The sequence below is a fragment of the Chlamydotis macqueenii genome, chromosome Z, assembly GCF_036417535.1.
Source record: "Chlamydotis macqueenii isolate bChlMac1 chromosome Z, bChlMac1.mat, whole genome shotgun sequence".
In the NCBI taxonomy this organism is placed as follows: Eukaryota; Metazoa; Chordata; class Aves; order Otidiformes; family Otididae; genus Chlamydotis; species Chlamydotis macqueenii.
This window is the reverse complement of record NC_141593.1, coordinates 30260519-30277315: the sequence shown is the minus strand read 5'-3', so window position 1 is coordinate 30277315 and position 16797 is coordinate 30260519. Positions and strand designations below refer to the sequence as shown.

The following is a 16797-nucleotide window of genomic DNA, read 5'->3' as shown; positions in this document are numbered from 1 at the left end:
GAGATAATATAAGGAAAGAGGCTCGAGGTTTGAGATAAAGACAGGGAGAAAATCCTTAAAGTTACCGTCACGGGCAAAACAGACTCAACTTGGGGAAAACTATTCATTTATTACTACAAACAGCAGGATAACGAGACAGAGAATAAGATAACCTCCCCCCACCCCTCCCTCTTCCCAAGCTTAACATTATCTCTACTACCTTCCCTCCCACCCCGAGAGGCACAGGGCGGGAAGAGGGAATGGGGATTGCAGTCAGTTCATCACGCGTTGTTTTACGCTGCTGCTTCATCATCAGGGGAAGAACTCCTCACATTCCTGCCCTGCTCCATTGTGGGGTCCCACCCATACGCCACGGTCCTTTGTGAAACTGCTCTGGCGTGGGTCATCTCTTCCACGGGGTGCAGTCTCTCCAGAAGGGCTGTCCCAGCAGGCCCTCTATGGGCCACAGCCTCCTTCAGGCATCCACCTCCCCCAATGTGGGGTCCTTCACGGGCTCCAAGTGGATCTCTACTCCTCCGTGGACCTCCATGGGCTGCAGGAGGTCCATGGAGGACCTTGGCGTCTGCAGCCGTTCCTCTCACAAGAAAAGTTCTTCACAACAGGCTGGCAGACGCCTCTCAGAATCTCTTCACATCATCCATCTCATCTCCTCTCCACTTCGTGCAGCCAGGCTGGGCTGAGTCGGGCCCAGTTGGCCACCTGGCAAGAGGCCAGAGGGTGAGGCCTGCAAGGCCCATGAGGCCTGCACCTTCCCCTCTGCGCCTCTGCCCCCACTCAGCTTCTTCACATCTTCTCTTTTTTTTTTTCTGTTTTCCCTTTCTTAAATACATTATCGCAGAGGTGTCATCACGGAACATTCTGCTACCAATCGGCTTGGCCTTGGCCAGCAGTGGGTCCGCCCTAGGCCCGGCCGAGTCCAGTGAACAAAGGGGAGTGACTTCTAGCAGTTTCCTACAGAAGCTACCACCTTAGGCCCCCCTCACTAAACAAAACCACAACACCTGAGAATGATTCTGAACAGCAAGACAAAAGTGATCCAGCTCACCAGCCCACCCCCACTCATATACTAAGTGTGATGTTCATGGCATGGAATACTCTCTTTGTATTCTGTCTGTATCCCTCTCAGCTTCCTGCACCTGCACATTAGCAGAACCTGGGAAGCTGGAAAGTGTCCTCAGTCTTTTCAGCAACAACTCACAACATCCAGTGTATTATCAGCATTCTTCACATACCAAATCCTATACTAAATCTAAACATAGCAGCTACTGAGAAAAAATTATCTCCATCTCAGCTGAAAGCAGGACACTTTCTCCGTAGCCAGTTAGAAAGAGAAGTGAGTGTCCAGCCTTCAGCACCCTCTCCTGTAGAGCAGGTGGTTTTCCCATTTTACTTTTCCCACAATAACTCTGTATTTTATGTCAAGGCCTACCTAAACTCCTCATGGGTTGTTCCTGCTTATGATAGTTACCATTGCTGAGAGCCTACTTTGATTGGCGGAGGTGCTACACAGCTGCCTCATTGCTGAACTTTCTGCAAACACATTAATGAGTAAACAAGAAGCTACAACCAAGTGTAGACATCAGGAAGGAGGAGAAAGAAGGGATGACTCTAACATCAGTGGCAATCACTTTCCTTGGGAACCTGCCATAACAACAATATCAAGGTTTACATGTATAGGAAGTCCAGGAGATGAATAATAAACAAGAGTGTCACAGGAAAAATACTGCCACAGGTGTTCTGGGGTGTGCTGTCCTAGGAGCTTGTGCGAAGAAGAAGGGAGCTGCAAGTGAGAGGCAGTCTGTAGGATTGCAGGTGGAAGGCCCTTCGCAATACCAAGTGCGGAAGTATTTAAAGTGCTGTGCAACATGTTAAAAAATGCCATAAATACAGACCATCAAGAACAGGTCAGGAAGAGAGAAAGAGCATAGGGAGGAGGAAAGGATATTTATCAACCAGAAAAGCTTCTTAAGAACAGAAAAGTATCTTACGGATATTTCAGTAACTCATGGATGAGCTCCATTTCAAAATGAAAATGTTTTCGCATGTGTAAGCTTGTAACAGGGAGGAATGCACTGTAAGGCCTAATGTTGTACTGTGTTGGCATTGATGGTTTTTTCACATGCTTGGGTACATATAATTACAATGACTACATAACTTGTTGAACTTCTTGGCAACAGTTTTTCCTTTCTGGAGGCTTATTGAAGTACATATATATATTTATTCTTTTACCATTTCATCACTTTTTGAAAATAGAGTAGGTTTTTTGCAGTTTGAGCAATAGACAGCATTCTAATTATAGAATCACTTTCTGCTTGTAAATTGAACCTACATTAACACCACTACCTGTACGTACCTGATGACAATTAGTACATAGCAGACAGTGATTTTATCAGAAATTTTCAGTTTATCTGGAGTCTATAGGCCTTGTCTAGTCTAGGCACTGACATTTATTTGGAATTAAGCAAATGAAATTTCTTCATTAATTACTTGTTATATAATAAAGTTGCTGCTAAATAGCATCAGTGCTAAGAAGAGATCTGATCCTAATAAGCAGCCCATTGCACAAGGTGTACTTAAGTACCTGAGAGTTTATCTTAATACTGCAGGCCACAGACAGCCACTTTCTAGAAAGATGTTTTGATGTAGCTAAATGAAATTCTACTCATTCTCTCCAATAATTGCTTTGGAGAGTTTTAAGCTAACTCTAGCCTTTGCTGACTGCACCCTAAAAAAAAACACTGACCAGCATAGCAATCACCTTTAGAAGTGATTAGCATGCAGCAGCATTACATTCCCTGAATGTAATGAGAGACCAGACAATCTAGTCAATGGATTGTCTGTGCATTCAGTGCTTATGTTTGCATATTTTTTGTGCATAATTTAGCTCATTCTGTGTTCATAGGTCAAGTGAGTTTGATGTACTCAATGCAGAGCATTTAAGACCAGCTATCCAGTACGTAATTCAGCTCCAATCTTAGATCCTGCTCTTCCGTGAATATGGCCTACCAGTTACCTCTTCTTCTAATACAGTAGCTACATGTAATGTAATTAATGGTATTGATGGTGAGGCAGCACTGGGAATCCCTGTGTGGGAAAAGAATATGATTACAACATTTCATTGTTGTTTTTTCTCATGCTTTCGTTTGACTATAGCATATTGTTATGGCAGGAGACCAAATGACATTTCGAAAATGAAATAGAAACACTGTTACATATGACTAGAGATTAAAATCTTCACCAATTTTGGTTTTCTTTCTCCTTTGATTCCTTTTTGATTGTTTTTGTGTCTTGGCAGCCTGATCATTATTCCTGCTGCAAGGCAAGATCATTTCTCTCTGGGACTTCATCTACTTTCCATCTCCATGTCATCATTTCTGTTTAGCTTGCTTTTTTTCGTTAGGTAGTCCTACAGTTTGATATCAGCCTTTTTAACCTGGACTGTGTAGATAAAGATGGGGATTTTAATTGCATCTGCAGAAACAAAGTTGATTTATTAGCATGTGTTAGATGTGTGAGTAACTTAGCTTTGAGAATGTACATATTTTACAGCTGAGTACATCAAATGAAGATGTTACGATGAATTCATTATTCATTTGTTTGCCTAAAAGGAAGCTGCAGGAAAAGAGAGGCTCATTCACTTATAACCTTTCACACTTTGTTGGTTTCATATGAAATGTCATCACATGAATCTCACTTGACCTAACCCAGACTGGAGAGAGAAAGTCAGTCTCATCATTCAGGTACCATAGACACTATTTATATCAAAAAGGATTATACGCACTGGCAGTATTTGGAACGATGCTGGTACCGTATTTGTCACATACATGAGTTTAATCTAAATGAAACAAAGGAACAATATTGAAAGTTGCAAATTAGAGATTAAAAAAAAAAAAAGCAGTTGTGTGTTACGCTAAAGAAAGCTATAAGGCATGTAAAACATTAATAAGTGATACCTCTCTTCCCCACTCCTCTGTTTTCCCCTCCACTCTTAGCAGTTCAGATTTTCCTTTTTTTTTTTTTAGATCCTCTGTATTGATTGAATGCTCTGAGAACTCATGTGCTGTAGTGAATGATGGGACAAAGATAGAGCATCTCACTTCATAACAAAAAAAATAATATTGCCTCAAACATTTAGTCCTGCCTCCTGTTTCAGGGTAGGATACTGTTGTGGATCATCCACTTGAAAGAGAATTAAGTAATTTCCTTCTTTGCTATGTAATACCGTATTTTAAATACCCTTGATACATTGTTTTGGAATGGAGAGAAAATGCTTACATACTTTCTTAACCTCATTGGCAATATTTTCTACGTTGGGATTATAGTGCCTAGGATTAGAATCTTCTGTTAAAAAACACCAATCAGGTCAAAGTTAAATGACTATATAATGACCCTAGCAATTATTCAAATATAAGCCAGATTCAGAACTTCTATACTGATGAGGAAGGCTTCAGTTTTCATATTGATACTATCAACTTCATTCAAAGTTGCTAATGACTAAGTGATGAATACGTGAGGAAATTATATTTGTGGTGTTCTTTTAGCCCAATCCAGACACTCATTTTACTGTCAGGAAGTGAATATCATCACCAATATTATAAGCCAAAAATACATTAAAATATAAGCATAGAATAATCATCTTGGTTTGTCAAAGTTTAACATCTTGAATCCTGTGTTTACACTGGGAAGGAGGAGGTAGAAACAAACCCAGAAGAAGAGTCGTATATCCTGTCTCAGATTTTGTTGCCCAGTATTGAAATAGGTGGGACTATTTGCATAGGTCCTGTAAGACTTGTTCTGTAAAAACATTTAAGGATAGTTAAAAGTCCCTGGACATGGCTTATCTCAACTGGTCACTAATACCCAAAAGAGTTAGGAGAGCTGGCACTGTCCAGACAAAAGCCAGGCAGGCTTTTCCTGAGGTTGCAGCAATACCAAATTGGTACTTCTCTTGTTCCAAGTGTCATGCAGCAGGTCTGAATCTCCCCAAATCAGAATGCTCCATCTAAGTCTTTCAACTCATTTTTTGTAGATTTGTAGACTATCCCATGTGTTAGAAAAATGGAGATTGGATGACAGTAGAAATAGCAAGTAGATGAACATATGTGTCTTGAAGGTGGAAATTGGAGTAAAATAATTTTTGAGCTTTTTGTTTGTTTGCTGGGTCAGGGGGTTTTTTTTGAAGGACTGAGACGTATGAAATTAAATCAGGGAAGCTTTTTTTCATACTCAAGTAGTACAAAAACCAAAACCGTTTGAATAAGCACAGTGGAAAGTGTAGTTGTACCTTAGGACTCTTTAGTGAGAATAGCTTTGAAACAAACTTCTGGCCACTAAAGATATTTCTAAGTCTTGCTTAGGCATGAAAAACATAAAGACAGCTCTGGGAAGAACCCTAAATTCTTCTACTCGAAGTGCACAAATTGCTAACATTTTAAATGAATTTTCATTTGTTAATGGCAGAGTAGGCACTGATACCCATTGTAGCTGACCTCATAGGTCAGGCGGAGCAATAGTACATGCAGAGCTAAGTAATAAACAAAGAAAACTAAGAACATTTTTTTCTCGTCTGTATTAAATGCATGAAGATCTTTCAGACAAATATAGGCTGTGCAGCAGCTTCATATGATTAAGGTAGTTTGCTGTTTGTTGTGCAGGCCTTCAACAGCAAGTTTTAGATTTTCCTCCTAAGTATATTTTGACAGGTAATATTGGAGTTATTATCTGTCAAAGTACTGTACCAAAAATAAGTGACAATAAGACATCTTGACTAATATGAGCAGATATAATCAATAGGTGGACTTAACAATTCATTACAGATTATACCAATATACTCCTAACTGCACCTGTATTCTACTGTATTTAGACAAAATGTAATTGATTTGTGCATAAAAGCTGCACTGATATTTTGTATTGGATAGCATAGGTATGTATTTTTTTTTAAAGTTGTGAATTATTTATTTCAACATAGGAAAATATAAATAAAAACTTCAACTATGTTTTCCAGCAAGTAGAAAAATATGCATGTCTTTATCTGGTAAGAGGTAAGTAAAGATCTCTCCCAGCAGATAGGATATGTGTTACAGATGGCATTCTTTCCTTCTGAATTATATTGTTTTACTGAAGAAATAAATATGAAGTTTTGTCATTGTTCATTCCCTAATTTTAATGGCAAACCAATAACCTCTGTACCAATAATGTACTATCAGAATTTTGTTTAACTTCTTTAGTGCTCTTAGCATGATGAGATATGAGTCAGAATAAGAATGAATGAGAGAGCTGGCAACAAAAAAATAAAAAAATAAAAAAATAAAAATCCATGTGTTCGCCAGATTTACAAAAATAAAAATAAAAATGTGTAGGTTTGTACTGGATTTTTTTTTTCCCTGTAACAGAATGCGATGGCCACAGTCCAAGAATTCCTACGCTATTGTATGAGCTGGAGTCACCAATTAACATGTCAGAATTGTAGAACTCAACCATATGGCTGTTTATTATAGAAGGATTCTCAGAGGCGCAAGGGCAGGAATATGCTCATCTCTCAGTGAAACACAGTCAGTCTTAGGTGCTTAATTCATGTAAGAATCTAATCCTAGATGTATACTAATATAGACTGCAGTCACCAATAAAGCTTAAAGTTTCTTTTTCTAGGCATGTTGCAGGTAGAAGTGGTGTGCTGAGGTGCCTTAGGTAAAACTCAGACTATTATGTCACCCTGCAAAATAGCTGTGGGATATTATAAGCAGGGTTAATTTTGTGTGAAAAGAAATGCTGTAATGCCACTACATAGGCTGAAAGTAGTTTTGGCATGCCATCTCTGGTTATTTCAGCTTATACACATTTGGACTTCAGGACATAGAGAATGAATACTCCATGTGAAAACATGTTGGTAAATTACAGAGAATCTAGAAGAGAACAATAATGATCAGAGGTTGGAGAAATGATGTATGGGGAAAGTCAGAAAGAATTGGATTTGTTTTATATATAAGAGAGTGAAAGAAAATATAATAGTCTTCCAGTGTGTGAAAGACTGTTAAAAATTTTGTGGCAATCAACCATTTTCCCTGCCTGTAGTGCTCTAAGAGGAAGAAATAAACTTTGCAGCAAAGGTGATTTGTGTTAAATTGTTAAAGAACTTCCAGAATATAATGTCATGAATGGAGCAAGCTCCGTAGGGTATTTTGTGCCGTCTTTTCCACTCTAAGCTTTCAAAAACTGTTTACCAGAGTCTTACTTGAAATGTTATGGCAATACCTGGTACTACCATAAGTATTTTTCAAGGCAACCATCCAGTTTTTTGTGTCGTGATTCTGTGTCTGTGAATGAAGTGGTTTCTTATAGCTGTTAGGGTAAACTGATATTTTTCTTAAAAATATTGTTTCCATGAGGCAAGTGTATAGCAAGTGGTTTAGTCAAAACTGTATTGTAACTCTGTAATTTGACTTTATTTGCTTAGTTCACTTGCTTTGTGCTTAAGGTAAGACTTAAGGTATTCTCTTAATACAGACGGAGGGACTATGCCACGTGTAGAGAATGGCCGTTGACATTTTGAGTTAGAAGTTTTCCTTGCAATATTAAAAATTCTTCATATTTATTTTCAAAAAGCAATGGTTCATTCATGTTTGGTTTAGCACTGCAACTTATTACTTCAGTGCAGGGAGTTCTTTCAAGTAATTTCAGACTTGAAAAGAATGAACTTAGTATTGTTTAGGGAAAACGACCCCACATTTCCTTATTTAGCAGATTCTGGTGAAATACTCAAGACCAGTTCTCCTTTATGGTGAGAAATACATCTGGAAAATTTAAGTTCTTCAGACAGGTATCTTTGAAAGAGAATATTATAATTTAAATTGTCCATCATTTAGAAAGTTTTTCCTATTTTCTAAGGAAGTTAATGGATACAGCTGGCTACTGAAAGACACATGTTGGTAATAGATTTTTTTTTTTCTAGGTCGTCTTTCTGGTTAATAACACAGGAACTGTATGAAATACATTTATAAGATTAAGAATTTTATCCGTGTATTACACTAGCAATAGAAAGCTCACCATGACTAAGAGTTCTGTTCAAAAATCAAAATCCAAACTGGTCCCTAAAGTGTTCTCCAATGTACTGTTTCTCATTTTCGTACCATTTCATTCATTCACTTCTGGCTTTCAGGTGAAACACAAGTATAAGAATAATAGAATTTTGTTGCTCTGGTGTTTCACTTTTTCTGATTATTTAGTTTCACTAATTTCTTAGATAATATTCCTGTCAACTAAAAGAGATAGCTCTCATGTATGGACAGTAGAAAATCTTCGCTAAAGCACTTGAATTAGTTAAATATGTTCTTCATACTGTAATGTAGTTTCTCATCCAGTGAAAGGATTATACAAGCTACACGCAGTGATCAGCTTTGAGTTCAAGAAGAGGATGAAGCAAAAAGTAGTCAGTCCATTCACTTTTCCCCTCGGCTCCATTCATATAAACCCTTTAATGACCTTTTTGGAAAATCTTGCTGTACTTAACTGTTTGACAGACTCATCCTTCCAAATGAATTACTAAGACCTTGTCTTCCCTGATGTTAAGAAGAATTCAAAAAGGCATCTCACACTGATACTGGCAATATAATTCTGAACTTTTCTTGGCTTTTATAGATGAAGATGAAAGACGAGATAGAGAACACATTTCAAACATGCCTGAAATTCCTTTTTATATCTGTTTGCTTTTGTTTTAATAACTGTACCACACTCTGTCATAAGGATCAGAATGGAAAGAGTTTGGACGTTATCTTTTTAATTATCAGTTATCTTTTGGTATCAACTGTTAGCCTACCAATTGTACCTCAGAAATTTCAAAAACTATGGGTGTAATGAGGGTTGATTTGCAGACTTAGTAGAGGACTAAAGTTTGTTATGAATTGATTAGCCTAAAGTTCATTTATGTTGTCTCTAGATCCTGTTTGGAACTTCTTTTTCAAGGCTACTGTAATTAAGACCTTAGATAGAATTATTGCACTGCGGAAGTGCTTATTTTCTACCTAGTTTTTAAACTCCAAATGCTCAGTTCAGATAAGCTTCAACAAACATTGAATCATTTATGTTGGAAAAGATCCGTAAGATCATCAAGTCCAACTGTTAACCTAACACTGCCATATCCCTAAGCATCACATCTACACATCTTCTTAAATACCTCCAAGAATGGTGGGGTATTAAACACTTAACCACTTTCCTGGGCAGCCTGTTCAAATGCTTGATAACCCTTTTGGTGACAAAATTTTTCCTAATACCCCATCTAAACCTCCCTTGATGCAACTTGAGGCCATTTCCTCTCTTTCTGTCACTAGTTACCTGGGCAAAGAGACTGATATCCACCTTGCTACAACTCCCTTTCAGGAGTTACAGAGAGCAATTGGTCTCCCATCAGTCTCCTTTTCTCCAAACTAAACATCAACATCTTTGTCTCTACAGACACTCAAGTACGTATATGCTATAAGTCATTATTAGAGACCCATGCATACAAATGTTCTTTTTACTGTAGTGAAAAATGTGTTCAAAGAACCAAAATTTCCAGAATTGATTAATTTTTTTCGGAATACATTCTGTGAGACTTAGAACAATCTGTCTACCTGGGTCTGGGTGCTCAGCTATTTCAGAATTTAGGGTCCTCTTAAATTCAATGCATCTCTGAAAGCAAAATCTAAAACTTTTAACTGTTTTATTTTCAGCCTTATTTCTGATTATGAGTTTATATTTTTGATTTGTCATTTTGAGGTAGACCAAAGTGAATGTGTGACACTTGGCCAGATCTTGTTCAAATAAGGCCTAGAAATGTGTTTCGGTATTCTGGTTTTTATTTTTTGAAATCTCTACTTTACAATCTCATGTGCTAGTGTCAGTGCCTACAATCTTCAGACCCAAATCAGCCTAATCTTTAGGTGGCGAGGCATTGTTGCAAAAATGAAAATGTCTTTAGAGTAACAACTGCTTGGAGACAAAACATTAACTGGAATGTCTGAGGCCCTAAGCTAGCTTGATAGGATTTGAGGCAGTTTCTATTGCCAACAACTGGCATTACCTTTTTTATTGCTGAATTGTTACTATCAGTCAGCATCATTGTAGAGATACTTTATTTTTGAAGGAAAACCATCTGAAAATGTCATTAGAAACTCTTGTCTGCAAAAGGCTATTATTTATTAAGAAAACCAGAGCAAAAAGTTTGTTATATACTGCTGTTATTTCCTATTCCAGATTCAGCATAATTCATATGCTGTTCTTACAGCAAGGAATGTGCTATATGAATCTGCCTATTACTAGTTTTCTGTCTCTTTCCTGTTCTGTGTTTTGTCCTTATAATCTCAGATGGCCTGTAACAGCTGGCTCATGTGTTAAGAGTCACCTGAAGGGGCTTTTCAGCCTGAATGATGGAACTTTATCCTGGAAAATTATTTCTCTACCCTTGAATGTCAGGAATCTTTGTATTAATATGTTCATATGGAAATACACTTCCTTCAGCTCTGTTGTTGCATGGCAGTGCCTTGTCTAGTGTCTGTGACTTGTTGAAGTGTGAATATCCACAAATATTCTTAGGAACTCTGTAGCTACTTAAACCTCACAAGTCTGAAATCGTCTCAAGCTTCCCATTTTTAATGGAAAAGAAAGCATTTACATTTTTCTAACAGCTTTGCTTTCAGTGAATTCTTGACTTGCACAAAGAGCAAGGATTTGCATGGTTTGGGTGGAAGAAATGTAGGGAAGGAAGACATGTATGTTTGAGGAGCAGGTTAAGAGAATGTGCCTATCATTAGTTGTGCCTTCTAGCTATGTCTACAACTATGGTACTTAAAAGATTTCATAATATATTGAGTAGTCTTTTAAGAGTTGGTCTGATCTCAGATACAATTGTTTCCACAGTGTGCAACCTATGATCGTGAGACAGTGAAAATAGTAGTAAAAGGTATGCTTGTCATGATTTGTAATTGAATTTCTCTTTTAAAAATGCTCTTTGGAATCACCAGAGAGTTTGTTCGTGCTTGTGTGGCTGTTTCGTTAATCTAGCCATCTTTAGTGACAAGCAAGAGAGCATTACAGAATTATTGGTGAAAACTGTTTTCTGTAACCGTATAGTTACTGGCACAGAAAAGCTCACATTGGGTTCAAGTGAATATAATCTGCAGAGGAAAAGGTCAACCTTTGGAATTAGGGGCTGGGTGGATAAAAGGAAGGTTAGGACTATGAAATTCTCCAAAGTTATATTACAAACTAACTCTGAAAATAAATAAACCCTGTAATTGTATTTCTGAAGGAGGATGCATGTTACCATCACCATTACCACATTAAAGTAGTTTATTTTCCAGACAACATACACAAGTGAGGAAGAAGTTGCCTTTACTACCAAAAAGCTAAAGGCAAAAAAAAAATTGCCAAATAATTTAAAAATTGACTTGTTGATATTTAGTCTTATATTTTGAATGATGCAAGGGGTTTGAGAATTTTTTTTTCTGAAAAAAAAAATCAGAATATGTAACCTCTGAAAAATAAACTTACTTTAAGTGCTGAAACCTGGGATCTTAACATAGGGTACTTTGACTTAGAAAATAATGTCTTAAAAATTAACTGATATTATTTGATTCTCTGCTGCTGGTGAAATCTAACAGAAAACGTTGTTCTGATCTCTCATAAAGATAAATTGGAATCTAAATTGTTAGGAGTATTAGGAATGTGAGGTCTACAATCACAGAGCTAAAGAGTGTAGGAGACAGGTAAGGGCACATCTCTGAAGCAGACCTCTTGTTCTGAGAAAATCAAGAGGCAAAAGGAATAGAAGATATATTTCCATCAACTTATGCTTCGTGTACTCTTCCAGAAGGTCAAATCCGTATCAGTCTGAAATGAGGTTTTCTTTCTAAAAATGTGATACTTATTTTCATCAGTTTCCATTTTCAACTAAGATATACACTTGTTTACGAATTTTATTTATTTTTTTAACAGTTAGTGTCTGCTTCCAACAGCAGTCCTCTGCTTTAGCTAACTCACAGAAAGTGTTAATTATAAATTATAAAATTATTTGAGTTTATGTTAGATAAACAAATAAATGAAAAATAAACATGAAAATGAAATGAAAAATAAATGAAAAATAAATCTGCACCTAAAAGAGCACGCATATTTATTTTCTCCAGCCTAATTGAAAAGTAGCAATTTTCTGTAGGCTTCTGAAGCTGAGTATATACTTAACGTTTGATTACTACACAAAATAAATTTAAAAAAAAACAAGTATTTTCTGTTGTTTGCAAAGATACTGGTAACGTACTATGTTTTGAATTTCCATTTAATTTTTAGGTTGAATATTTATTTCTCCCTATTACCTTTGGAAGTTGTTTTTAGAAAGTAGTTCTACTGAGAAAGCTAATTACTTTTTCAGGCATGCTTTCTGGAAGCTGACACTGCTTCTACAAGCGTAAAATTTGTATGTGGAGGAGAACTACATGCATGCAAAGGCATAGCCAAACACTTATTTCTTTTATTCATTTTATTGAAAGTACATAAAATATTCTACCATTTTTAGACATTTTAAAAAAAAATTCAAACTAAACAGATTTAGTCAGATTTTTATACTAAACTTGTAGTTGCTAAATACAGCTAACCATCAAGTTACACTGTGTCTATATTAATGATGAAGTAAAACTAGATTTACTATAATTATATTGAAGTAACTGAATTGAAAATAGACCTTTCTGTCTGATTTGCAGAAGACCACAGTGGCTTCTTTTAATACTAGGAATCTTGCAAATAAATCAGCAATGTTCATTAAGTACTTGCAATACTTATTCTTCCAGTATTTCAGTAAATGATACAAGGAATTAATTTTATACACTATTCGTCCCATTTTTAAGACTGTAGTATGAATAAACATTTTTAGTTACTTTGTTGCAATTCCTTATCTATAAATTATGCTCTCACGACACAATTCCTGTAAAAAATTGTTTCAGGTTTTTAACTTCTAATGAATGTTCATCACCTGAATTTTTTCCTGTCTTTACCTAGTACTTGTTCTCAGACTGTGATTTGTGAACCATTAGTGATTTGTGACCTGTGAGATTCAAAATAAAATGACCTCCAAGCAAAAGCTGATTGGGGACTGAGGACTTTGAAAGCGTACTAAGTTTTTAAATAAGTACTGTGCAGAATGAGAAACCTGGAGAACATATCAGTTTCAAAGATACATTTCTTAATTTTCTATTTGGAGAGAATCATGGTTTTTTTCTCTTGGATTAGCATGATAATTCACATTTTTATCAGAAATACTGTGCAATATTCTGCTTTTGTTATTTCTTAGAGGTCGTATATTCTCACTGAATTTGGTATGAGTGGCTTAAAGTGATTAATGAAAACATTTGTTAAACAAATGCAGTGTATTATTACTGGACTCAGAACACACTTCTTTTCTATACTGTACACAAGGCGAATTGATAAGAATATATTGTTATAAATAGAATGGAGACTGACTGTCTCAGTTTCACCTATCAGTCCCTGAGAGAAAAATCATATCAATTTAACCTTCATACTACTTGGTATCATATTTTCTGATTGTTTTAGGCGTTCAGCATGTCTTTTTTCATAATAGCTTTTGTCGTAAACGCCATTTTTAATGGAATACAAGTTACTGAGCCTCAGCAATCATGATAAACATATGATTCTCTTATGCGTCATCCTATACAGAATAGTTTCAGCTTATTAATATTCTAAACTATGGTGTTTTGAAATGGAGACTTGTCTGAATGAAATGTCCTGTGTCTTTTAAAATTTGATGGATGAACTCTCTATCAAACTATGGTTTTTAAATGCCTGTGAACACAGTTTCCTGTAACACTGATCTGAGAAGGAAATTGTATTTTCTCACAGTGCAGTTAATAGTCGTTGGTGCTTTTTTCGTTTATTGGTGTACTGAAACTCTTTCTCAAAAAATTCAGGGTTCTACTGAGATATTTCTATACATAGTAAATATTAACATCCAAGCAACAGTTTATATGTTTTTGGACTAGTGTGAAATAGGTGAAATATGGCAAAAAGTCAAAAAATTGCCTGTCTACCTTTACTGGAATTGTACCATTATTAAATTCTGGCCTGTGAAAGGTGAGTTACTGAAGATATATGCCATATTTTTAGCAACTATATTTTTTTTATTATTTAGTGTATTTATACTTTTAGCATTTTTTTAATCATCTACCCCACTGAATTTACAAATACCCATTATAGAACAAGCCAGCCATATCCTGGGCTGCATCCTCCTCTACTCCACTCTCATGAGACCTCGCATGGAGTACTGTGTTCACATTTGGGGCCTCCAATATAAGAAGGACGTGGACCGGTTGAAGCGAGTCCAGAGGAGGGCCGTGAAGATGATAAGAGGGCTGGAGAACCTCAACTATCCTATGAGGACAGGCTGAGAGAGTTGGAGTTGTTCAGCTTAGAGAAGAGAAGGCTCCAGCAGCGTTCCAGTACCTAAAGGGGGCCTAGAAGAAAGCCAGAGGGGGACTTTTTACAAGGGCATGTAGCGATAGGATGAGGAGTAATGGCTTTAAACTGAAAGAGGGTAGAATTAGATTACACATAAGGAAGAAATTCTTTACTGTGAGGGTGGTGAGGCACTGCAGCAGGTTGCCCAGAGAAGTTGTGGATGCCCCATCCCTGGACGTGTTCAAGGCCAGGCTGGATGGGGTTTTGAGTGACTTGGTCTAGTGGAAGGTGTCCCTGCTCATGGCAGGTGCTTGGAAATAGATGGTCTTTAAGGTCCATTCCAAGACAGACCATTCTATGATATCAAAATAAACACCTTGAAAGTATTACTAAGCTTTATGTTTCAGGGCTAATGCAATTTTTAGGAACTCAATATTATCAATGGGTGGAAAGAAGTAATTTCAAAAGAGCTGCTACCAGAAGACTAATTCTTGTGCATGATAAAATACATTTCTTGTATTGGACCCTTAGGAGTTCTTGGACATTCTAACTCCACATACTTTAAAAACCTACAGTGATACATACTCAGATATGTAATAAATGTCAGTTTTATATGTATTTAATAATTACATATTTTTCACTACAGGTGAAGTGTGATCAGTACTGGCCAAGCAGAGGCACAGAAACTTATGGACTAATCCAAGTGACACTCTTAGACACTGTTGAATTGGCAACGTACTGTGTTCGTACATTTGCACTTTTCAAGGTATATATACTTACATATACAGTATAGTTTACAATTTAAATATAGGCAACTCACTTCCCACACCTTCCCTTCCTGCACCTTCCCTTCCCTTCCCACACCTTCCCTTCCCTTCCCTTCCCGCACCTTCCCTTCCTGCATCTTCCCTTCCCACACCTTCCTGCATCTTCCCTTCCCACACCTTCCCTTCCCTTCCCTTCCCTTCCCTTCCCACACCTTCCTTTCCCTTCCCTTCCCTTCCCTTCCCTTCCCTTCCCTTCCCTTCCCTTCCCTTCCCTTCCCTTCCCTTCCCTTCCCTTCCCTTCCCTTCCCTTCCCTTCCCTTCCCTTCCCTTCCCTTCCCTTCCCTTCCCTTCCCTTCCCTTCCCTTCCCTTCCCTTCCCTTCCCACACCTTCCCTTCCCACACCTTCCCTTCCCACACCTTCCCACACCTTCCCACACCTTCCCACACCTTCCCACACCTTCCCTTCCCACACCTTCCCTTCCCTTCCCTTCCCTTCCCTTCCCTTCCCTTCCCTTCCCTTCCCTTCCCTTCCCTTCCCTTCCCTTCCCTTCCCACACCTTCCCACACCTTCCCACACCTTCCCACACCTTCCCACACCTTCCCACACCTTCCCTTCCCACACCTTCCCTTCCCTTCCCTTCCCTTCCCTTCCCTTCCCTTCCCTTCCCTTCCCTTCCCTTCCCTTCCCTTCCCTTCCCTTCCCTTCCCTTCCCATACCTTCCCTTCCCGCCTTGTCCCTTCCCACACTTTCTCTTCCTTTTCCACTTACTTCCTCCCTTCCTTCCCCCCTTCCTTCCTTCCTTCCTTCCTTCCTTCCTTCCTTCCTTCCTTCCTTCCTTCCCTCTCTCCTTCCTGCCACCCTGCCCTCCTTTTCTTTTGCTTCGTGCCTTCCCTGCCTGACTTTCTCCTTTATTTCCTCACTCTCTTTCTTCTGTTTCCCTTCTTCCACTTTCCTCCCTCATTTCTTCCTAGCAGCACCGAACAATGAGACTTCTTCTACAGTCAGAGTGTATTTTTCTTACAGCATGGAGTTCTGTAAGTTATTACAGAATTCTAGCTATGAAAAGCCACTTAACTGAATGAAATATTAGCTAAAGCTCTGGCACTTGTGATACATTGCTGTGCAGTATAGTTAAAGCTCTTACATTTTTTGAATCCTGCAGTTTAGAATATAACAAACATTTCCCTACATAGCCTAAGTTCTGTTTCTTTCTGGCCCCAAATTAGATTTAAATACACTTCACTGGTATATATGCTTCTGCAGTTGTTTCATTGAAAAGTGCCAATATCACATCAAGTGGCACTTTTGTAATGAAGTTTTTTAATTTCATAGAATGGTTCAAGTGAGAAAAGGGAAGTGAGGCAATTCCAGTTCACTGCTTGGCCTGATCATGGTGTCCCAGAACACCCAACACCATTCTTAGCTTTCCTGCGACGAGTCAAGACCTGCAACCCACCTGATGCTGGACCTATGGTTGTACATTGCAGGTAAGCCCAGAATTCTTTCAAAGCATCTTATGTCAAAATTACTGCTTTGTGTTTGGTTGCAGATGAAAACATTATCTTCTTTCAGAGAGACTTGAGTCTGTCAAAGAAA

General features: G+C 37.8%; 1 protein-coding gene across 1 annotated transcript in view; it reads left to right on the top strand.

Moving 5' to 3' along the window:
• Positions 1–16797, top strand: part of PTPRD (protein tyrosine phosphatase receptor type D) — a 371958-nt gene that overhangs the window by 318772 nt on the left and 36389 nt on the right. Inside the window, exons 30-31 of the mRNA XM_086770018.1 lie at positions 15080–15199; positions 16534–16688. Coding sequence (XP_086626144.1) covers positions 15080–15199; positions 16534–16688 — 275 coding nt within the window. The remainder of the gene's footprint in view (positions 1–15079; positions 15200–16533; positions 16689–16797) is intronic.